Source organism: Drosophila ananassae, chromosome 2R (genome assembly GCF_017639315.1).
Source record: "Drosophila ananassae strain 14024-0371.13 chromosome 2R, ASM1763931v2, whole genome shotgun sequence".
Lineage (NCBI taxonomy): Eukaryota > Metazoa > Arthropoda > Insecta > Diptera > Drosophilidae > Drosophila > Drosophila ananassae.
In genome coordinates, this window is record NC_057928.1 from 12,402,551 (window position 1) to 12,424,338 (window position 21,788).

General features: G+C 43.9%; 5 protein-coding genes across 19 annotated transcripts; 2 read left to right on the plus strand and 3 right to left on the minus strand.

Moving 5' to 3' along the window:
• Positions 1 to 1,095: 1,095 nt before the first annotated feature.
• On the minus strand, positions 1,096 to 4,979 carry LOC6493425 (venom protease). Of its 2 annotated transcripts, none has more exons than XM_044715116.1 (6): positions 4,742 to 4,979; positions 2,945 to 3,102; positions 1,997 to 2,588; positions 1,723 to 1,934; positions 1,595 to 1,666; positions 1,096 to 1,353 (listed from the first exon to the last, which is right to left on the minus strand). In XM_044715116.1, the coding sequence occupies exons 1-6, from the start codon at positions 4,830 to 4,832 to the stop codon at positions 1,213 to 1,215; spliced, it is 1,266 nt and encodes a 421-aa protein (XP_044571051.1). In that variant the 5' UTR covers positions 4,833 to 4,979; the 3' UTR covers positions 1,096 to 1,212. The 2 variants fall into 2 exon arrangements, with proteins under 2 accessions (XP_044571051.1, XP_032309760.1); XM_032453869.2 differs by lacking the exon at positions 4,742 to 4,979 and adding an exon at positions 3,329 to 4,087.
• Positions 4,980 to 5,100: 121 nt separating this feature from the next.
• LOC6493424 (adipokinetic hormone) lies at positions 5,101 to 5,735 on the minus strand. Its single transcript, XM_001957686.4, has 2 exons — positions 5,521 to 5,735; positions 5,101 to 5,458 (listed from the first exon to the last, which is right to left on the minus strand). Exons 1-2 carry the CDS (start codon positions 5,587 to 5,589, stop codon positions 5,282 to 5,284), a joined length of 246 nt encoding a protein of 81 aa, XP_001957722.1. The 5' UTR covers positions 5,590 to 5,735; the 3' UTR covers positions 5,101 to 5,281.
• A 24-nt stretch (positions 5,736 to 5,759) lies between these two features.
• LOC6493423 (ras-like protein 2) lies at positions 5,760 to 8,061 on the minus strand. The gene is made up of 3 exons (XM_001957685.4): positions 7,920 to 8,061; positions 7,301 to 7,388; positions 5,760 to 7,241 (listed from the first exon to the last, which is right to left on the minus strand). The coding sequence occupies exons 1-3, from the start codon at positions 7,998 to 8,000 to the stop codon at positions 6,832 to 6,834; spliced, it is 579 nt and encodes a 192-aa protein (XP_001957721.1). The 5' UTR covers positions 8,001 to 8,061; the 3' UTR covers positions 5,760 to 6,831.
• Positions 8,062 to 8,141: 80 nt separating this feature from the next.
• LOC6506522 (replication factor C subunit 2) lies at positions 8,142 to 9,344 on the plus strand. Its single transcript, XM_001957684.4, has 2 exons — positions 8,142 to 8,380; positions 8,439 to 9,344. The coding sequence occupies exons 1-2, from the start codon at positions 8,216 to 8,218 to the stop codon at positions 9,267 to 9,269; spliced, it is 996 nt and encodes a 331-aa protein (XP_001957720.1). The 5' UTR covers positions 8,142 to 8,215; the 3' UTR covers positions 9,270 to 9,344.
• Positions 9,345 to 9,782: 438 nt separating this feature from the next.
• On the plus strand, positions 9,783 to 21,618 carry LOC6506523 (ensconsin). Of its 14 annotated transcripts, none has more exons than XM_032454606.2 (16): positions 9,783 to 9,889; positions 10,449 to 10,502; positions 10,578 to 10,778; positions 11,897 to 12,153; positions 12,217 to 12,356; positions 12,578 to 12,693; positions 13,174 to 13,440; positions 14,220 to 14,360; positions 15,106 to 15,789; positions 17,059 to 17,232; positions 17,290 to 17,456; positions 17,510 to 18,364; positions 18,438 to 18,665; positions 18,720 to 19,093; positions 19,233 to 19,393; positions 19,454 to 21,618. In XM_032454606.2, the coding sequence occupies exons 1-16, from the start codon at positions 9,847 to 9,849 to the stop codon at positions 19,468 to 19,470; spliced, it is 3,879 nt and encodes a 1,292-aa protein (XP_032310497.1). In that variant the 5' UTR covers positions 9,783 to 9,846; the 3' UTR covers positions 19,471 to 21,618. The 14 variants fall into 14 exon arrangements, with proteins under 14 accessions (XP_032310497.1, XP_032310500.1, XP_032310502.1 ...); XM_032454609.2 differs by having other exon boundaries at positions 15,106 to 15,468; XM_032454611.2 differs by lacking the exon at positions 15,106 to 15,789.
• Positions 21,619 to 21,788: the final 170 nt, after the last annotated feature.

Consider the following 21,788-nt stretch of genomic DNA (forward strand, 5'->3'; position numbering starts at 1 on the left):
TCTGTGACTCAATTAAGTGTTTTAAAATAGGAGAGTGATATATTCCATTAATGAAGGTAAATTAAAGCGGATCCCTTTGACATGTCAATTGGGAATCACTTTTTAAACGGTGCTTCATTCCGTTGCCACCTAATAGATTCTAAGAGTATCTTTGTTTATAAAGCAATTGTAATTGAGATGCAGATACTAAGATATTCAGACAGATATTGCCGGTCAAAGCTTTCGCTGATCAAGTTTTCAACAAATCATTATTTACAGTGAATATTATGTAACATAAAACAACTTTATCATTTCCATTCGACTTGATTACAATTTGTAGAATAAATTAACAAAAACAAATAATTACGTTGACTTTTTCCAGATTTTTTTGATAAATGATTTAAAAAACAATCTTTTAAAATGTCTTGAAATACCTCAACAATTTTATTGAATTCTATTAATACTCTACTAGCTTGTGGAAAATGACGCAATCCGTATGCATTTTGTCACTCATTTAATAAAGACACCCCACTAAGACGCCTTTCCATCAGAGAACCTGGGGGCACTCAACCTGATTAGGAATTCCGCGGAGACGCTGCCGAAAGCCAATTGGCATGCGATCAATGCAATCGCCGGGGCATAATATCCGGCGATCGTTCTACTATTATGACTAATTCGGATCACTTGGCCATGCAGTACAGGTAACAGTTAATTGGTAACAGCGGCGGTCCGAAGTGAATGGCGGGAAATTCCAGGCTCAGAATTGGCTGAAGAATTGCTTTTTTTTTCGGTTCCGGCTTGACAGTTAAGAAATTGTTTTTTACGAAAGACAAAAGATAGTACTATCTTTTTAATAAAATTTTGAAACCTTACTTAGTTAGAGTCTATGTTAACTTATAGTGGCTTTACTAAATTGGCAACCTAAGTGTTTCCATGTTACAATCCCCTCCCTTACTATCCATTTACTATGCAATAAAAAGTTAAATTTTATTTTATATTAAAATTTGCATATCTAATTGTTTACTGCCCAGCCTTTTTGATGAAGCATGATTTAAAAGATTAAACACGAATAAACAAAATTTCCCCTTGTTCAAAGATGTAAATAAGCCTTAATAAGGACATAAAACATGATATTTATTGCGGATATTGCGGTGGGAATGTGTTTTTAGGATTTAAAGGTACTTTTTACATGTGTCATCAGAATAAAATGTTCGGCAGGTGATGTGTCACATGCTAGGCCGATGTGATATGCTTTTTGATCCATGGAACGTATGAGGCCACTCTCGTATAGACACCCGGAAAATTGGGTCTAGCACACTCATAGCCGAAAGAAACCAGGCCAAGAAGATAGAATCGATAGCCGTTGGACTCCAGCTGGAAGTCAAAAAAGAGGTTAAACCATATAATTAAAGACATTGATTTAGGCGTAAGAAGAATAATCATATTTTTAGCAAGTCATTGACGTTTTCGCAAACCAACGAAAACCTATCTGTGTCACCGAAATTGGGTAATAAACGGGGAAACCTTGGCGGCTGAAGACCTGGCCAAGAAACTCGTTTGATGACTCACAGAGCCAGATTATTGAGAGGAAATCTCTGAGAGATTTGTAACTGACCTGCGGCAGCATGAGTGGTCCCCCAGAATCCCCCTGGCACGCATCCACACTGGAGCTTCCAGCACAAAGAACCTGAAAAGGATTTATTAGGCTTGCGATGTTTTGGGGGATCCCCCTCTAGGGCTCACCTTGTCACTGAACTGGACAAACTGGAAGACGGACTTGTAGCTCTGCTCGCAACTGTGCCGGGATACAATCGGCACCTGTGCATCCCGCAGCACCTGTGAGGTTGGTCCCTGGTGTTTGGCAGCTCCCCAGCCTGCCACAAATGGATTCATGCCAACAAAGTCCTGCTGCAGAAACTTGGCCGCCTCAGGCAGACAAATGGGAGCTATACTGGCTGGAAGGCAATATGAAATATTAAAAGTAAATTATTATTAAAGATCTCAGTGGGAAACTTACCTGGCAGTGGTGCATTCACTCCACTCAACTGGATCAAGGCTATGTCATTCGATATGGAGTTGAGATCGAAGTGCTCGTGGACCACTGTTCGCTGGATGCGAAAGTCCATTGCTCCCGCTTCTGTGGGCTTCGAGAGGTCATGGGCACCCAGACGCACCAAGGTTAACATGGGATTGATGCAGTGCGCCGAGGTGATCACGTAGTGGGAGTGGATCAGGCTGCCGCCACAGAGGAACTTGAGAGCGTTGCGATTGGACTCCTCGAAGTAGCCCAGAGCAGCTATCCAAGGATAGGCTCCTCTTCTGGCCTCCAATCCACCCACTACGCGGTTCGATGTGGCGCCACTTATGCCACAAGTGCTTGGTAGTTGTGGAACAGTATTCTGTGGAGGTGGTGGTGGAGGCGGTGGATTATAAGTTGGTCTTGCCACTATAGATCCCTGGTTAAGAGGTGGAGTGGGCTGGAAGACCATTGGAGGGGCTGTGGATCCCCCACTTAGAGGCGAGAAGTGAAAAAAACCGAAAGGGGCAGCGGTGGTGGCTAGATCCTTTCTACTCCTGGCATTATCCGCTCGATTGGAGGCGCAGCAAACCTATACAGAGATACACAAGTACATAGATTATTATTTTATTTGAAGATTAAATTTGTAAATAAAGTAATTGCCTTTCCTAAATATTCCGGAACAGACATAAACAAGTAATAATATTTAAGTTAAAACAAAAAATTACAATGTTTTCCAGCTAAACCTTTTTTGTGAATATTTTAATCACTTCCAACAAATAAATTAGAATGCACCAAAAAAACTAAGTGAATAAATAAAAAATTTAAAATACAATTTAAAAATAATTATCCACTTATATAATTTAATTTAAATTTAATGTGCACCAGACAAGCACTTATGTGAGTATTTGTAGGCTATTTTTAGAAAAATATAGATCAGAGAGTTACCATAAAAGTGGAGCCATCGAAACCACATATAGACTGGCCCAGAAAGGTGTTGAAATCATTGCCCTGCCCCTGACCCTGATACTCCTCCATGAGCTGGGGGCAGGAGGTCAGAGGCAGGCAGCTTCCGGGCTGGGATCGGGCATCGTAGCAGGACTGGGCTGTAAGAACGAGGAGAGCAATATGGGTTGTGACTGGGAGGGGGCGTGGCAAGGAACACGGTTTCTGGTTTCAGTTTGTCTTTAAGGAATTTAGTTGGCCAATTCGATTTGTTTGAATCTTTGTGATCGTTTATTTTGACTAATTTTGTGGTGTTTCTTTTTGAAGAGGTAGTGTGTGTGTTGGGTGTTGAGGGTTTTAGGAGGATATCTTAGAAAAGCATCCGACGTCGTCGGCGACGACGCCTCCTACGTCCGGAATTCAGAGGCATGAAGACCATCATATCCGAACCGACTTGTGGCCCGGGAGAGGAGACCAGTGGTGAGTTCTGTTGCTGGCGAGGATCGATGCAAGGACAATTTGGCAGAGGACGAGATCCACCCGGCAGGCACACCAGGGGCTGCGATGGACACGTCGGCACCGGGATTGGCAAGGTGGTTCCAGCCGAGGTACTCGTAGTACCAGCCGTAGTCGTGGTGGTCGTTGAAAGCGTTGTGGAGGTGGTGGTGCTGCTGCTGGTGGGGATCAGCGGCGGTGTCACTGGCGTCTGGGGAAACGGCGGTGTCGGCTGGAAGGTGGGGATCACTGCAGGTGTGGACGGAAAAGCGTTGGGAGGCGGTATTAGTGGCGGACCAATCGGCGGTTGCGGCGGTAGGATCTGCGGTGGTTGGGGCAGCAGCGGTGGCTGCGGCGGTGGCAGTGCGTAGATTGGATAGTAACCTGGCGGATACAGCGGACACCATCCCTTGATGCTGGCCAAATACGACAGAAACGGCCAGAAGTACACCTTCACGCAGAACTCGTCCAACAAAACCATGATTAATCCGATTTCTCCGTCCGTGCTGATGGGCCACCAGGTGGCAACTGTCCCCCGACTAGTCGTTTTTTGGCCATTTGCAGCTTGGCCAAGTGGAGCATGGCAGTACGTAATGATTTTAATTCAATTGTATTTTAGTGGGACACAATTATCCGAAGAATCGTGTGGAATGCCCAACCCAGGAGCGGTTTAAATAAAATTGAGGTACAAAAATGACTCAAACTATCATTTAAAATTAATCATTTAATCTATCATAAAACAATCATTTTCAATCAACGATTTGGTAGTAAAAATATTATAAAAATGTCATATTTTCATAGTAAAAATATCTATACAATTATGGAAGTATTTTTGCTCAAGGTTCCTTAATGAAATGCAAAACCTGTATAATCATTTTAATCTAAAACCACTTTTAAATTTTACACAAAACGATTAAACTATTAATCACTGGCCCAACCATCTACGGGAAATGCACATTTCTAAAAAGGCTTTATCATTATTTACCAACTTAATTGCAACTATAGCGAATTCACACCGAAATGCATCGTTAATTCTGGGGGAAATTAAAATATCTGGGCCAGTCTAGTCTGTCCGGCACTCGATTAAAATCATTCCGGGGGTGGGCTCTGTTCAAATCATTTGCTGGACGCCAGAATGCCGAACATTGAGGCCCCACATTTGTTTATGTTGACACATTAAGCGGAATGACACCAAATTATATCAAACGATCACATAATTCAAACAGATCTATTGCCACGATCTGGTAGTAAATTTTAAAAATACGACAAACTGGTGAACAGAATCTAAATATACGCAGAACTTACACTTGACGGGCGAGGAGACGGAAACCATCAAAAGAATTAAGACAATTTTAATGTGTTTTGAACATTTTTGGGAGCCGGAGATCGCACACATTTTAATCCTATGAACTTCGTTGACGCACTGAACCCATGGGCCACTGACACACCGGAACTTAAGCTCCAGCGGAGTCCATTAGGCGATGGGTGTCATCATGAGTCAAATGATTTAATTGTGGCAATTGAAATAAAATTAAATTTAATTTGAATTTAGTAATAGCCAGGTTTTTTTTTGGCCGAGGGATGAACTTGAAAAGGTGAAGGATGATAAGGTAAAGCCCCCACTAAGGTTGTGGGATCTTTCGAGTTCATCATTGATGCCGGGATTACATTTTGGATGCGCTTATTTATTGTTCGAAAACGGAAATTCCTCTAAATCTAAATGCCGACTACGACTACCTCGATAACGTGCGATTATAAATATATATAGATACATGGGTATATAGATAGTGCATGTGTGTGTGTGTGTGCTAGACATAATCCGAGATCCGAAGTTGAATCCTGTTTCTATTCACGGTGCTTGCAGTCGAGGAAGAGCTGTGCCTGTGACTGAACGAAGCGAAAGATTTCGAGGAGCATTTCGTTGGAGGTTTTGCAGTTGCCTTGAGAGGGCTCGAAGAAGGATCCTGACCCGCCGCTGGCACCACCCACTGATCTCTTGCCCCAGTCCGGCGAGAATGTCAGCTTTAAAATAAAAAATTGTATTATTATATTTTAATATTTTTCCTTTTTAAAATCCAACTCACTTGACACTGGACGCAGGCCAGCAGAAGGAGAAGCACGGCAGCAACAAGGACCTCGCTCTTGGGATTCATTCTGCTTTCTATGCTGGTCTACCCCAGCACAGCTTGCTTTTATACCCCATTTGACTCCGAAAGGATGCTATTCCTAGCATCCAATTAATTAGCAGACCACTTGAAAGGCTTCGACTTATAATTAGAATCTCCATCCAGGGCAGTCGTCACAGACAATAAAAGATTTCGTCTATGTGGAAGCGTTTGTGATTCTCCATTTGTTTATTAGAATTGCGCATAAGTTTTATATTAAATATAATAATATATTTATTTATATACCATTAAATAAGTTCGTTAAATTAAGCAGTATAAGAGTTAAACGAGATTGCGGCTGAAGCAATTGTTGCAATACATTTGGCGAACAATAAACCATATTATCTGGCTAGGGACATGTACAAAAATACGTTACATTTACGGGTTTCGAGTTACGGTTTACGGTTATGGTTAAAAAAAATGAGTTGTGCGCTTTGCAGTTGTCAATATAATATACAAAAATTTATGCATTCTTTCATTGTGCGTTTTTAAGGTCGATTTTAGATTTCGGAACATATAGATTTTTTGTTTTTAGCTTTCTACGCGCGAGAACGAGGCACTCAATTTGTTACAAAAAAATCGGATTGTAAGCAGTATATAATATATACGTTTATATTAGTATTAAATAACAATACAAATTACAATAACACATTATTACGTTTTGGCTTGATCGAAACAAACGTTCTGGGGAGTTATTGCATTATAAAAACAAATGGCTTGCCGGCCACGATTGGTAATAATCATAGAAAACATTCGTCCTTAATTGTTGTCGTTGGCCAACAAATAATATTACAAAAATATATTTAGAAATATATATATATATATATGAATGCATATATGTTATCTGTGTTTTTTTGCGTGTAAATCTGTTTTATATGTTTATCTAACTATGCATGCGTGTGTGTTTGTGTGTATAGTATCTGTGTTTTGCGATTTGAGTTTCTTCGATTCTTCGTAGCTATTCGTGGCGAAGCTTATTCGATTCTTTCGTTGAATGCGCCTGGCATGCACCTGGGCAGGTATGAAATGCACTTCGTTTGGGCTCGTTAACGCGAATACATGGTTACGCGGTTACTGGTTACGGTTCTGACGTTCACTGGTTATTGGTTTATCGTCTTCTCAACGGAATTCAAAGCTCAGTCGTCGCGTGTTTCGAAATTTGGTGTTATACTCGTTAAGTGGTGGGTGCCTCTGCTGCATCCAGGAGATTCTCCGTTCGATAATTTCATTTTACATCAGACAGCACTTCCTCTTGCCCTTCTTCTTGTAGTCCTGTTCGATGTAGGGCCGTTCGGCGATCTGGAACTTTCGCACAATGCGCACAAGTTCGTGGAATGCCTGGTCGACGTTCACCCGCAGCTTGGCACTGCACTCGATGTAGGGGATCATCAGGTTGCGGCTGGTGTTCTGCGCCTCCTCCAACGACACCTGACGCTGGTGCTCCAAGTCACACTTATTGCCCACCATCAGCATGGGGAACTCGTCGCGATCCTTGACGCGCAGTATCTGGCGCTGGAACTTGGGTATCTCATCAAAGCTGGAATGGTCGTTGAGCGAGAAGACGAGCAGGAAACCCTCCCCGGAGCGCATGTACTGCTCCCGCATGGCACTGAACTCCTCCTGACCAGCAGTGTCCAAAACTACAAAGAGATTAGACATTTAGCAAAAGATAAGAAAGATTGAAGCGATCTGCACTTACTATCCAGTTTGGCTGGCACATCGTCGATAACACACTGTTTCGTGTAGGAGTCCTCGATGGTGGGATCGTAATCTGTCACAAAGTAGCTCTGGAACGCAAGATCAAGATAAATTAGTTTACGTTGGACTCAGTCTGAGGGATATTTATCATTGGGCCTTTGATTTGTTTACATACGTCTAAGGCGACGCCACTATTATCATTTATGTATGTGCGCTATGCTCTATATCTCTGGGAAAATCAACCGTGCTTTGTATATACACGAAAGATGTGGAGATGACGCAAATGACTATAAATAAATGGAAACGGTCGGTCGGGCCGTGGTCGTGGTCGTGACCATGGCACACCCAAAAAGACGGGGGTGCTCTTCGATGCTCTTCAATCTCCCCGAGCATCGCTTGGCCATTGAGTCCGCCACTCCGTAAATGGAGTACATATGGGGGGGTGTGGCATCGATGATCTCTGCTCGAAACTATGCAGCACACGCATGTCCAAACACAGATGTCGCTTGTTGCTTCACCAAAACAAGGGCCCACTCGTCACCCCGCCGCGCCCCTTTCGGGTCGACCACCTCTCCGACGAATAAAACGTCACCTCTTCTCTGTGTGTCCTGGGGACTCACCTGGATGAACTGTATCGTTATGGCCGATTTTCCCACGCCGCCGCCGCCAACGACCACCAATTTGTACGTTTGCATCTGCATTTCCGAGTCTTATTCGCCCAGTTGGCCACCTAAATTCTTTTATTTTCCTCCGCTATTGCGGCCAGTGCTGAGAATGACGGAAAGTGCTGTGAAGCGTTTAAATGACTTCACCCGAAGTGGCAGCCCCATGATTTTCGCGGGTTTTCCTTCAGTCTGGCAGCACGACATTTTAGCGTCACATTTTGTTTTGCGAATTAGGATTTAAATCTATAAATATGCCAGAAGAACCGGAGATTACTGGGGACGACAAACGCAACCACCTGCCCTGGATCGAGAAGTACCGGCCGGTGAAGTTCAAGGAGATTGTGGGTAATGAGGACACCGTGGCGCGCCTATCAGTTTTCGCCACCCAGGGAAATGCTCCCAATATTATTATTGCGGTAAACTTACCATGTAAGCTTGTGATTTTGAAAATTATATTGACTTGTCTATTTAAAGGGACCTCCTGGCGTGGGCAAGACCACAACCATTCAGTGTCTGGCCCGGATACTCTTGGGAGACAGCTACAAGGAAGCTGTCCTCGAGCTAAACGCATCCAATGAACGAGGAATCGATGTGGTCCGCAACAAGATCAAGATGTTTGCCCAGCAAAAGGTGACATTGCCGCGTGGCCGGCACAAGATTGTTATCCTTGACGAGGCGGACAGCATGACGGAGGGCGCCCAGCAAGCGTTACGTCGCACCATGGAGATCTACAGCAACACCACGAGATTCGCTTTGGCCTGTAACACCAGTGAAAAGATAATTGAACCGATACAGTCCCGCTGCGCCATGTTGCGGTTTACTAAGCTCTCGGACTCACAGGTGCTGGCCAAACTGCTGGAGGTGTCCAAGTGGGAGAAGCTCCACTACACGGATGACGGATTGGAGGCCATTGTTTTCACCGCCCAGGGTGACATGCGGCAAGCCCTGAATAACCTACAGTCCACCGCCCAGGGCTTCGGCGACATTACCATGGAGAACGTGTTCAAGGTTTGTGACGAACCGCATCCCAAGCTGCTGGAAGAGATGATCCATCATTGTGCCGCCAATGACATCCACAAAGCCTACAAGATCTTGTCTAAGCTGTGGAAGCTTGGCTACTCGCCGGAGGATATCATCGGCAACATATTCCGCGTTTGCAAGCGCGTTAATATCGACGAGCAGCTGAAGCTGGACTTCATCCGAGAAATTGGCATTACGCACATGAAAATCGTCGATGGAATCAACTCCTTGCTGCAGCTCACTGCCCTGCTGGCCAAACTTTGTATGGCCGCCGAGTCTCATTAGGCTCGACATTTTTTTATACTTATATATAAGGAAAACAATAAAGTTATGGATGAAATCTTTATAAACATTTAAAAACTATCCTTATCCTGGATTCAAATCATTCAGCGTTTCCTAACACTAAAACTTCGACTAAACTAGTTATCGAAATCAGTTAACAGAAATAACAGCTCTGTTAAGTCGTGCGTTAAGTTGGCAGTTCCTGTCTAGTGCTGTGAAGCTTGGGGGATTCCCCTTAGATTTACTTAGACTTGACTGCAATAAAATTAAGAGGAGAAAGTTTACAGGCCTATTTTGCGTATTTTATTTTGGAATATAGTGTTTTTTGATTCTAGCAAAGATAACATTCACATTCAAGAAAATTCAAGTGCTAGTTAATATGTTAGTTTGTCAAGTTTTTTATTTTGTAAAAACATTGATGTTTCGCCACGGATTGCCTTACATTTTTTCCATTTTTAAATTTAGAGGGAAATCGGGATTTTTTAGTGAGTTATCATGGTTAGACGATAGATTTTGAGGGGAAATCAATATCGACATCTGGCAACACTGCCTATTCTGACAACACTGGAACAAATGAAACATGGCGAGTCTTGGCCACGAAAATTATTCGAATAATCCCGAAGGTACGCATTGAAAATAGCCCCAAAAAGTGCAAAGACAAAGGATAAGCCTGTGCGCGTACGGATTAAGTGGAGGCCGTCGAGGAAAATCGCGTAACGGACCGTTTTCCATCGCCACAAAGTGCTGGTCGACTGCGCAGCAACGGCACTCTGAGTGAAAAAGCAAAAGAAAAAAGAAAAAAAAATAGGAAAAAAGAAGTGCCTGGCAGTCGGATGGGAGAAATTTTGATGCCGTGTGTTCTGTGCTCCCCCAACCGAAGTTTGAGTTTATAAATAAGTCCATGTTTCCAGAGGATAGAAAAACATTTTCCGTCCGACGTCGTCGTCGCCGTCGCTGTCGCTGTCGCTTCGTCATCGCAGCTGCTGCGCTGCAGCTGCGGCGTTAGCTTTGTCGTTTGTGTTTGTGTTTGTTTGTGTGTGTTTGTTCGCCAGCCATTCCCCTGGCCTGGCCTAGCCTGGCCTTCCAAATTGATTTTCCGCACTTGCCTGCCTCGGCCAGGAGGAAACTCCGCACAAATCGGATAAATGGAAAAGCACACTCACAGCCTTTATCTACTTTCAGTGGAAAACACATCCAAGCGAGCCGACAGCCGCGAGGGCAGCGCCGAGCGTAAAGGTGAGCATTTTCGATCGGGATTATCACTTTGGTTACATAAAATTGGCACTACCAAACCATCGCACCATCACCCAGGCACTTCATACTCTCTAAAATTAACTCCAGCCGCCCACGCACTTAAATCTACATTCGCATCATCCATGTCGGAGGCCAAGATCTCCGCCAGCGGCGTCAGCGCCGGCGCAACTTTGCATTGGTTTGCCCAGGTGGGCGGGCAAGGCACCACCACTGCCACCAGTCCAGGCACTAGCAACGGCGGTGAAGACGACTCTCAAGGTAGTTGGCATTCCGTTGGCCAAACCCCCACCCGCCTGCCTGCTCGCATGATCTCACTAACCAAATGGCACCCACAGGCCTCCTTATCGGGGCATTAACCCTCTGATATTCCACATGACATGCCAATTACACGCCAGGAAGTGTAAATAAAATCTCACTAAATCTTTTCATATCAAAAATAGATAGGAAAGTTTCTTAAAAAAGAGGAGGGGTTGAAAAAGAGTACCATTTTATTTAAACTTTTAGCTGTTCAGCTTGATTAGTTTTGTTAAAAAAAATCAATAAAAGCTGCACCTTGTTTGGTTTTCCCAAAAAAGAATCTTAAAACTATAAAATCAGTCATTAATTTTGCATAAAACTCCCGAAAAAGAAACCTTAACCTTACCCCTTTTCAGACAGTAAGTATCCACGGAACTTAACTGTGACCTTGTCGGCTGATAATTTTCCCGTTTTTTTTATTTTTCCACACTAGAACTTTTCACACCTAAAACGGCTGACAAGATTGACTTGCAGTTGTTCTTTGTAGTCTCACTTACGTCATTAAATTCCAAAAATACTTCTAACCGATAACCGCGATAAGTCCCGGCTGTTTTGATTATGCAGACTTTCACAGCCGCATGTTAATACTGCTATTTTTATTATTATTATTTGTTATTATTATTGTTTATTATGCCGAACCATCCACCCCCTTTCAGCCCCCCTGGCAGCCGCATTCTTTTCTCCTCAATGTCATTTCAATAGAACAAAATGTGCGCTTGCATTTGCTTTCTATTTTTTTTTCGCCTATTTTGAGGCCCCCCCTTTTTTTCGCAAGTGCGGGGGCGTTCGAGTACCCCTGTGTTTGTGTTTGTAGCTTCATGCTAGTTTGTCAATTGACCCACAAAGCGAGCGTACATCGGCAATGACGTCAGCTCAGCCACTTCTTGTAAGCAACTCGCCGGCAAGAGCCGAAAAAAAATGGAAATAAAGCAGATTTTTATTGATTTTTTTTTCGGCCACAGGTAGCAACCAGACGACCGAAGTCTTACCTTTATTTGCCTGCGAACTGAAAATGTTTACTTAATTTCACATTTAAACTGGTTGATAGCTAATGTATTCTCTATCCCTTAATTTTTTAGCGTCCAAAGACCGGGAGGAGAAGCTGAGGTACGCCCGTGACCGACAGAATGAGGAGCGACAGCGGAAGATCGAGGAACTGCGCGCCCAGGCAGAGGCCGCCCAGAGGTATCGGGAACAGAAAGAGGAGGAGCGTCGGCGCCGCATCGAGGAGATTCGCGTCCGGGACACAGAAAAGCGCCACCAGGTGGAGGAGCGCAAGAAGGCCATAGTCGAGGCAGAAAAAGAGCGTCGCGAGTACATCCTCAAAAAGAATCTAGTATGTATTCTGAAATATTTCTGATTTTATGCTTTCTTTTTAATGGTGTTGTCCCCCTTTTAGGAACGCGACTCCCGAATAGAAATCAAGAAGCGGGACAGAAACTCTATTGGCTTTGCGTTCGGATCTTCGACTCCTCGCCTGCTGGATGTGCCCGCGGATTATGGTCTGGTATCGCCCAGTGCCTTTTGGGGTCAGCGGAGGTGAGACCGAAATAACAATGCTGCGAGTCTGACGTGATTTCATTAGTATAAGGCCATAAGCTCTAAGCATTTTGTTATTTGTTATCTGAACTACTATTATGGTTGATTTTCCGACCACTTCACACATGACCAATTATCGCATTTTGCAATGCGAGTGACATGCAAATATTTTTAGATATTATTAGTCAGAGAATGTACAATAATAAAGCCCCTTCTTTTAGGTCCACATCCATATCAAACGTTGCGGGCGCCACGCTCTCACGTCGAAGTTCGGAGCGAGAACTTGCCGACAGTGGTGCTAAGAAGCGTGCCTCATCCTCGACGGATCGACACGATGGTGAGTTGCAATGCCTCCGGCAGTACTTGAATCCAAGACCTCCAAGACACACACACCGACACACTCGAATATACCCGCAGAGACACCAAAACACACACACATAATGAGATTAAATTTTACTTTGCAGTTATCGTTACCCTAGACACTTGTAACTATTGTAATTTACGAATCCCAGTTATTGTTTTTTTTTTTTTATCTTCATGTGCTCCCCAAACTAGAGATTCTATAACTATCCGCTGTGCCCAGATCGTGTACATGTCATGTTTTTTTATTATAATTATTATTATATAGACACCCAACCACTTGAACTGGCACGATCACCTTACAGTTCCTTCTTCAACCATTTTTTGTTTTTACTTTTGATTTGTTTTCGAATATAATTTGCACCCAAAAGCAAACAGCAGTCACACCTCTAAAGTTCCACCTTTCTCTTTAAAACCAAATACCGACAAAAAAAAAACAACGCGCATTCTCATACAGATCACCGACGTAAATCTTCGTCCATGTACGAGGTGTTCAATTGGGGCTATTCCAATGACGAGCCGCCCAAGCGCTTCTCGCTCTCCATTGCCGGCAGCGAGATCAATATCGATGGGCCGGCGGCGGCGCGTCCTCCAGTGCCCACATCTTCTTCTGCCTCCAAACAGACAGCGCACAGACCCCATCCACCAACTACAACTACTACAACAACAACAACAAGCACCACAACTACAGGCCAAAACTACAACCATAACTCGTATCGTAAGGGTGAGGGTTCTACTACTCTTCTTCTGCTCAACTCTTGCTCCACGTTCTTATGCTCCTGTTCTTAATACCTTTACTTACTTACCACTCGTTCTGACCCTGATTTTTTGTTTATACCGTTATATCTTCACCCCAAGAGACCCAAACTTAACCTCGTAATCGTAACCCCCAAGCCGCCGTAAGCTCTTAACTGTTTGTCTCTTACCCAGACCCTTTAACCCTCGATGGCATGTCTCGCGCCTCAGTTTGCATGATATTTTCCCTTCCTACTGATCTGCCTTGTCTATAGCTCTGATCCTGATTTTTATTATCCCTGATGTCTGATAAAGATTGTAAAGATGTAGGAGTTGACTCCTAACAGCATGGTTGTTGTTTTTTTTAAAGTTTTTACACTGTGTTCCAAAGAGGAATTACTTTTAGGATGATATTTGTTATGATCCTAATGAAAATGATATCTAAACTTTAAGAAATAATTATATTAAAGTAAATATGCAGACTAATATCTTAAGAATATATATTATTAATCTACCTATTACATCTTCTAGATCATAATATATATTCTTATAAAAGATCTCCCAATCAAACCAGTGTAAAAACTTTCCCATCCCAATTTTTTGTTAGCTACTTCGCTTTGGTTTTTCTCGTTGTTAGTCCATAAGTATTATTTGTTGAGGTCGAAATCTGAAAAACCATTTCGACATTGCATCTGAAAATCAAGTATCAAAATCAGAAAATCATAAATGCAAAAAAAAAACACCAAAAAAACAAAAAAAATATTGCAGAAGATAACGTTGATACATCAGCGATGGTGTTCCGAAGCGTTTACCGCAGGAAAACGGACCTCATGCCGACAATACCCAGCCCCCGAGACGGGCATTATGGTTCGCGAGGCTCCCTGAGCACCACGCCGGCCAGAACCCCAGGTAAGATTCACCCAGAAGACCTCCCCCATTCACCCCCCATCCAGCACACCACCACACAACTCTTCAATAGCTATCATGATCATGATCCTATCCTGCGATCTCAGCTTCATCGTCCAGCTACGCCTCATCATCAGCTCTCCATCCTCCATCATACAATTAGTTGTGTTTTCCTTTGGTTAGCCCATTTCGGACCAAGTTCTCCGGACCCTTCTCCAGACCCCTACTATGATTCTGTTGTTGCCATCACCCGAGTGGGTGGGTGCCTCCCCTGCCTAGGCAGAGAGTGAAAATGTGAAATTGAAAACAAAGTTAAGGAGCACACACACTCTCCTCCAGCACCACAACACCACTATGCCACACCGAACTCTGTTCTATGCACCACTATGTTACACACGCCACACCCACACACACACATCAGACACACGCCCACTTGTAAAAAGCATTTTGTAGCCCAGTTTGTCCACATACTCTTTTTTTTCTGTGCCGTCTTCCTGTATCTGAGGCAGCCATCGAAGTAGTGGGGCGTGGACATCATTTTGAAGAATGAGAAAGAGGTTGGAGGATCTCTACTATCCTTCTATTATGTAATTCTTATGGAAACCCATACTCATACTTTGAAATGAAAGCCCCCCCATTATGGAGAGCGCCACTGATTGTAGATATATAAGTGTAGCTAAGGAGCCACAGCCAGAGCCGGGCTAGAACCGATTCAAGAAACCACTTACAACTTTCAACTGAACCGCAGGACGCGCCTACTCGATGAACCGCCTGGACCAGCTGGCGCAACCCATACGCCGCAACGGAGAGCATGTGCGGGCCATACTGGAGCGGGAGCGACGCGAACGGGAACTGGAGATGCTAGACGAGACCTCCTCCCTCGGCGGGGGCCGGCGCAGTGCGTCCGGCAGTGCTCGCGCTCGACGGGCGGGCAGTGCCGGTAGTGGTAGTTCCAGTGCTGCCGGTATCATGTCCCGCAGCATGACCCACTTGGCTGGTGGCAGCGCAGGAGGAGGAGGAGGCTCGCGTGGAAAGTACTCCCTGGGCGGAGGGATCTCGACCAGTTTCCGGCCATTGGGCAGCGGAGCCGGAGGGCAGCGCGACTCGACCAGTAAGAGCATGACCCAGATTAGCAGTTGGTCGGTTTATGGCAGCACCACCTCGACACCACCCAACAACCACCACAATCTGCACCGCCAGTCCACACTTGGGCTGCAAACAGCGGCAACTAAGAAATACCTCCAGTCATCATTTGCCTCAGCCTCATCCGCATCCTTCCGCTCGAACGCGAACCTAAAAACGACCGGGCGTGGCCAGCAGCAGCAATATGCGATCTCTACTAACCCCCACAACCACCACCACCACCGTTTTCTCGATCTCGATCCCAACTCATTGTTGCTCATGAACTCTGCTAGTTTGTTAGTGAATGCAGGTGTGTGCGATTAAACCAAAAAAAAAAAAACCGAAATCACCCATATCTCGAAACTACTTCCCACAGCCACAACCACTACAACCACTTACACCCACACTATCCACTGAACACTAAACACTATACAGTATACACTGAAATTAATTCGAAATCCTCTCCAGATTGCGAATAGTGTTGTAGCCATTTTACTCATTTCCTCGAGTGTCTTGCGATAGCGAACCACTACAAACCACATTAAAATGAAACTAGCCAGCTATAGCACACCACAATTGGCTAACTTGAACTTTCACCACACAACAACAACAACAACCACAAACACAAGAACAACAAGAACACCCACATAGGCTTTTGGTTACCCCCGTAGATGTAGATCCATAGAGAACATACGAAGAACGACCGATGCGAGGTTGTCTTTTAGTTCATCTGAGCAGCAATTTGTGAAACAATTTGTCACTTCATTAGCCAAAATATATATCATTTAGATCCATTTATTTTAAAGACAAAGCCATTAAAAAAACTATTTATTTTGCGAATTTAGTTTGCTTCAAGATCATAAGTTCGTATTCTGTTTGTATTTTTTGACTAAAAAACACACTAAAGTACACAGAAACCAATACATTTCTTAGGTTTTTTAATGTAGTTTTCAATGAGTTAATCACCTTGTTTAGTACTTCACGTATTACTTCCATTTCCCCACAATCTAAATCCTTAAAAATCATAAAAATCATATATTTTTTGGGGTTTCCTCGGTCCATATTGTATGCTGCGTGTCGCCATCTGTCGGTCGTTTTGTTCGTATGTATCTTTAGTTCTAAACATTTTTATTATTTGATTTATTTCACGGTGAAGATCAATCATTTATACTTTATTATGGTTTACACCCGCCCCTTTAATCCACTCTCATATTAATAGAGTTAAGAATTACACACTTGTGATGGTGTCCACATCTCCTAATGGTATCTGGTATATGTTTATTGGTCCTCCTGGTTATTGTTTCGTGTCTCCTTATTTTATTTGCTCGCTATGTGATCGGATGGAAGTCCGATCTGTCTATTGGTGATTTGATTAACCCGTGTCTACATTTGGTTTTTGTGTTTCCTCCCTCCCCTCCGTGTTATGCCCTGCAGTAATAATGATAAACTCTGGTGACGGTCAAAAACTCACGTACGCTTTATTTGGTGCTCGACATAAGCTCATCCATAAATTCTGACACCCCAACCCCTTGAAGTTGCCCTTCCCAGCGACGGTTCTAACCTTTATTTGATACTCTAGGCTCGCGATCGGGAAATGCCACGCCCGGTGGACACTTCAACAGCTCAAGGCCCGGCAGCGCCATGTCCACATCGACAAATATGTCCACATCCGGTCTGGTCAACAGGCGTCCGGCCACAGCGCCCAGGAAGCCAAGGCCCGCCAGTATCGCTGGCACGGGCATGTCTCTTGAGGGTGAGTCTCTCCAGCGATCGAGCAAAACAAAAATAATGATATATTTTCCATTTTCAGAGATAAACAAGCTTAAAAAGGATCAGAAGCCGCCCGTTAAAACGACAGCCGCCTCGCCGTCCGCACAAACGACCCCCAAACGAACACAGAACCTTATGTCCACCTCTATGATTGTGACCTCCAGCTCATCCCGGCAGAGTGCCGAAAAGAAAACTCCCTCAAAAAGAGTAAGATCTTGAAAAAATAGAAAAAACAATCATATTTACTTTTTATTTTAAAGGAACCCTTGGTGCCGAGGGCAGCATCAGCTTCAAAGGCTCTGCCAAATCGCACCGCAAGCTCAGAACGGATCAGCCGGCTCAGCAGGGAGCCAAAAACCAAGGATACCTCTGCCATGACGAGGTCTATGATCGTCACCAGCAGCAGTACTACAACTACCACCACAAAAGTAGCACCAGCTCCTGCTCCTGCTCCCGCACCCGCTCCTGTGCCCGTCGCAGCTCCAGCTCCGGAACAGAATGGAGTGGCTAAGGTGGTTGAAACACCTGCACCCGCAGAGGTGCCAGTACCAACGGTTGCAGTTACTGCCGAGACTCCCGTTGCTGCTCCGGCAGTGAGCAAGGCCGAGAAGGAGGCCTTGAACTCCGAGAAGACGGAGGAAGAGGCACGTCAAGTGGAGACAGCTGCTCCTGTGCCATCAGAGCCAGAGCCCGTAACACAGATTGCCTCGGCTAATGTGGAGGAGAAGTCCGATGAGGGCACGGAGAAGGAATCCAGCCCCAAGCCCCAGGAGCAGGTTGTTGTCAGCAAACAGTCGCGCAGCAAGGAGAACTCGGAGGTGCGAGAGCTGACGCCGCCAGAGGGAGCTGACCTGATGACAGCATCGATGATGGCCAAAAAGATCACGACCGAGGAGGAAGCGAAGGCCGCATTGGCCGAAAGACGACGCCTGGCCCGCGAGGAGGCCGAACGACAGGCGGAATTGGAACGCCAACGACTGGAGGCGGAGCGCCTGGCCGAGCTGAAGGCTCAGGAGGAGGAGGCCGAGCGCCAGCGCCTTTTCGAGGAAGAATCTATGCGACTGGCCGCGGAGCAGCGCCGTGGTGAGGAGGAGCGCCTGCGCAAGGCCATCGAGGTAATTGGGGAACGCCCATTCAAGGAACAATACATTTACTAATTACCATTTTGTTTTTCTTTGTTGGTTCTAGGAAGCACAGCAACGCGAGGAGGAGGAGCAGCGTAAGCGTGAGGACGAGGAACGACAGCGTGTGGAGCGTGAGGAGGCCGAGAAGAAGGCCAAGGAGGAGGCGGAGAAGCAGCGCGTCGAGGTGGCCGAGCGACTCAAGCGTGAGGAGAAGGAGCGCGAAGAGCGCCGCAAGAGAGTCGAGGCGATTATGTCGCGCACCCGTAAAGGAGGAGCCGCAGCTCCCTCCAAGGTAAGTGACATCTAATCTTTATAGACTCCCATTCAACAAAATGTATCCCTTTAGGATGCTAGCGACAAAGCAGCTCCTGCAGCCACGGCACCTGCGAACAACAGTAGCAGCAACAGCGACACCAACAGCAGCAACAATTCGGCTGGTGGTTCGCCCAGTTCTGCAGATGCCACACCCACGCCAAATGCAACGCCTGCTGAAACAGTAACTGCCTCAGAGCCGCCCAACAGCCAGGCGATGTATGAGCAATCGGTGCTAGATAAGGAGAACTCGCTCATCAACAGCTTATCGACGATGATAATCGACGAGAATGCCAAGAATCTGCAGCAGGTTAGCAACGGCAAGTTGTTGGCCGACTTCGAGGGAAGCAACACAGTCCCAGCGGTGGCCAATGGCAATGGCCACATCGAGAATGTCAACAACAAAAAGTAGGTGTTTATTTGGGGTTTGATTGCCAAGAATTTAGAGAGAAACTATCAAGAAATCTTTGTTTATTTTGTATTATATAAACTATACAAATTCCTTCCCTTATATACTACCATTTATTAATAATTCTATACTTTTTAGCGACATTAACCTCCTGCAGGATGCTGTCGCCCCAGCTGCCACTCAGCTGATCGACCTGAGTATCGAGTCACAAGATCTACACTTGAACAATAACAACAGCTTGCTGACGAGCACAGCGGCAACCACCACGCTAGTCACTGCTGATAGTCACGAGAATAAAGGTAACTTCATGGAACAACCTCAATTGAAGCCAACTAATGGACATCTTCTTGAATCTTTAGATATATCGTTGCTGTGAATTGGAGGAGAAAACCAAACCTGATTGTTTTCTAAACCTAAATCTTGATATAGCTAAATGTGTGTGGAGTTGGAGTATTTATTAATAGGATTGAGATCTACATAGGAATGCGAATGCAAATGCGAGTGGAGAGTGCGACAAATTATGGTTACTAAAAAGAGGAAAACATAAAAGCTTATAAAAACCTATATACATAAACGTAAAGATTATATAGATAGATCTGAATCGGAATCGGAATCGGTATCGGAATCAGAGCCGGGATTGAGGGTGAGCCTGTTTGGGGCGCGTATACGAGAACGAATACGAGCTGCAGCAAGTTAAAATTAGTTAAGAACTAAGACAAACACTAAAAGGAAAGGAGAAAATGCGAGAGTTATGGGAGATGAACTGCCCGAGAGTCGGGGGGATCCTTTGCGAAGCAATTCTATATCAAAGAAATCTGTTTGTAAAGCATAAAATCTAAGCTAAAGAAACAAAAAAGGAAACATTTGATGCAATTTCTAATCTAATTAAATTATGAACTCGCTTCAAAAGTTGAAAGTGCATGCTTACATTGAGTATAACTTGAGCCTGCAGTTGGACGCAGGATGAGCGCCGACGAAGCGCATCGTATATAATTGAAAATTATATAAAATTAGTAGACACAACCCCCCTAGTTTAAAGAACAATGCGAGATTCAGCGGATCACCCGGAGATTCAGATTGTGTGGACCGGGCCCGAAGCGAGAGCAATAAAGGAAGGAAGGAATCGAAGATGCAGACGCGGTATCGACATACCATTATAACATGAAACCCCCATCCATATAGGAATCCGCATCCACAGCGCCTCACTGCTGGGCGGGCACCTGCTCCCCGCTTATATTTTTGCCCAACTTTGCACAGTTGTTCTGTAAGTTAAGTTTACAACGTTGAGCCAACGAATCGTGCGGTATTATTTATTAAAACAAAAAAAACAAAAACAAAATGAAAATGGAAAAAAATAGAAAAAGGAAAATTCAATTGAAATTATTTGCTGATGCTTATACCGATATACTGATACTGTTTGTAGTGAGAGGAGCAGCTCCACATAGGTTGCCTGTAAACACAATCAAAGATAGAAACAAACAAACAGTCATGAACACACGGATATATGTACATCCATAAAACACCCACTGTAATCACAGATGTCAGTGCTTGATATATAAAACGAAAACGCCTAGGACTATAGTGGAATGGGAGTTATGAACTGTTTCGAGTGTACTACTATTCGTAGAAGGAGTCTAAAATCTGATTATGCTTATGTCATGTTTTTTTTAATTGTAGTCAAGTTCTCTGTATATTGTCTATTTTTTGCGTCTACGTATATATATTTTGGTAACAAATTTTTTATATATATATTATACACATTTATATTTGTAATTTGTATTTATCCATGTGCAAAAATAAATTATATGATGATTATTTTTAAAACCGTCGTCAAACGTCCCCCCTGATCAAGAGCATGAATAACAGATTGTAAAAACTATCTCGATTTATATGTAATATCCCCCCCTACCATGTCTACGAAACACCACACACACACAACACACACCCACTTGTATCTGAGCGAAAGGGCCTTAACAGTTAGTAGGATGCATGATCGATATATATCGATTATAGAATGATAGATCAAACAGAGTTAAAGAGAGAGAGAGAGTTATCGTTCGAGCGTTTCGCATGCGGAAACCGTTAATAGATTAATATATATATTATAATGGCAATATGTGTATGCAACTAATAAACTCTAACTTTTAGTAAATTACTGCTTTCCTATGTTGTAAACCTAATGGAGATATAATCAAAAACAAAAAAGAATTAAAAGACAACCCACATGTCACATGCCACACACTCAAAAATGTGTTATGCTACCACACGAAGCTGCATATAAAAACAGAAACCTTTTAAGATCAAGCTGAATTATGTATATTTAATATTATATATCAAAAAGTACATATACACACACTCACACACAAACCCCCAACACGACAAACAGAACAACAAATTATACAAGCAATTCCCCTATTTATTTAGATCCACACTAAACACTAAAGAAATTCGCTTCTTATCGTAAAATTAAACAAAAATAAAAAAAAAAAAAAAAAACAAAACAATTGCATAATTTATATGATTACCTAAACGAAATATATATTTATGTGAATAAACTGTAACTAATTCTCAAGGCAAAACTAAACCCGAATCGCTATATTCTTGGTTTCCAGAAGAGTCTCCCCCAAATGTCATGGTCATCCGATTGGAATGCTGGGAATTAATATGTTCTTTTGATAAGACTTCCCATGGGAA

Coding starts and splice junctions, on each gene's coding strand:
- LOC6493425 (XM_032453869.2), bottom strand. CDS start 3,917: ATGGTTTTGTTGGACGAGTTCTGCGTGAAGGTGTACTTCTGGCCGTTT. Junction 3,103..3,328: donor GAGGCGTCGTCGCCGACGAC/GTCGGATGCTTT, acceptor TCGTTCTTACAG/CCCAGTCCTGCTACGATGCC. Junction 1,935..1,996: donor AGTGAATGCACCACTGCCAG/GTAAGTTTCCCA, acceptor ATTGCCTTCCAG/CCAGTATAGCTCCCATTTGT.
- LOC6506522 (XM_001957684.4), top strand. CDS start 8,216: ATGCCAGAAGAACCGGAGATTACTGGGGACGACAAACGCAACCACCTG. Junction 8,381..8,438: donor CTCCCAATATTATTATTGCG/GTAAACTTACCA, acceptor GTCTATTTAAAG/GGACCTCCTGGCGTGGGCAA.
- LOC6493424 (XM_001957686.4), bottom strand. CDS start 5,589: ATGAATCCCAAGAGCGAGGTCCTTGTTGCTGCCGTGCTTCTCCTTCTG. Junction 5,459..5,520: donor TGGCCTGCGTCCAGTGTCAA/GTGAGTTGGATT, acceptor TTTATTTTAAAG/CTGACATTCTCGCCGGACTG.
- LOC6506523 (XM_032454606.2), top strand. CDS start 9,847: ATGGCGAGTCTTGGCCACGAAAATTATTCGAATAATCCCGAAG. Junction 15,790..17,058: donor TAGTTTGTTAGTGAATGCAG/GTGTGTGCGATT, acceptor TTGATACTCTAG/GCTCGCGATCGGGAAATGCC. Junction 17,233..17,289: donor CACGGGCATGTCTCTTGAGG/GTGAGTCTCTCC, acceptor TTCCATTTTCAG/AGATAAACAAGCTTAAAAAG.
- LOC6493423 (XM_001957685.4), bottom strand. CDS start 8,000: ATGCAGATGCAAACGTACAAATTGGTGGTCGTTGGCGGCGGCGGCGTG. Junction 7,389..7,919: donor TAACGATACAGTTCATCCAG/GTGAGTCCCCAG, acceptor CTTGCGTTCCAG/AGCTACTTTGTGACAGATTA. Junction 7,242..7,300: donor TGTGCCAGCCAAACTGGATA/GTAAGTGCAGAT, acceptor ATCTCTTTGTAG/TTTTGGACACTGCTGGTCAG.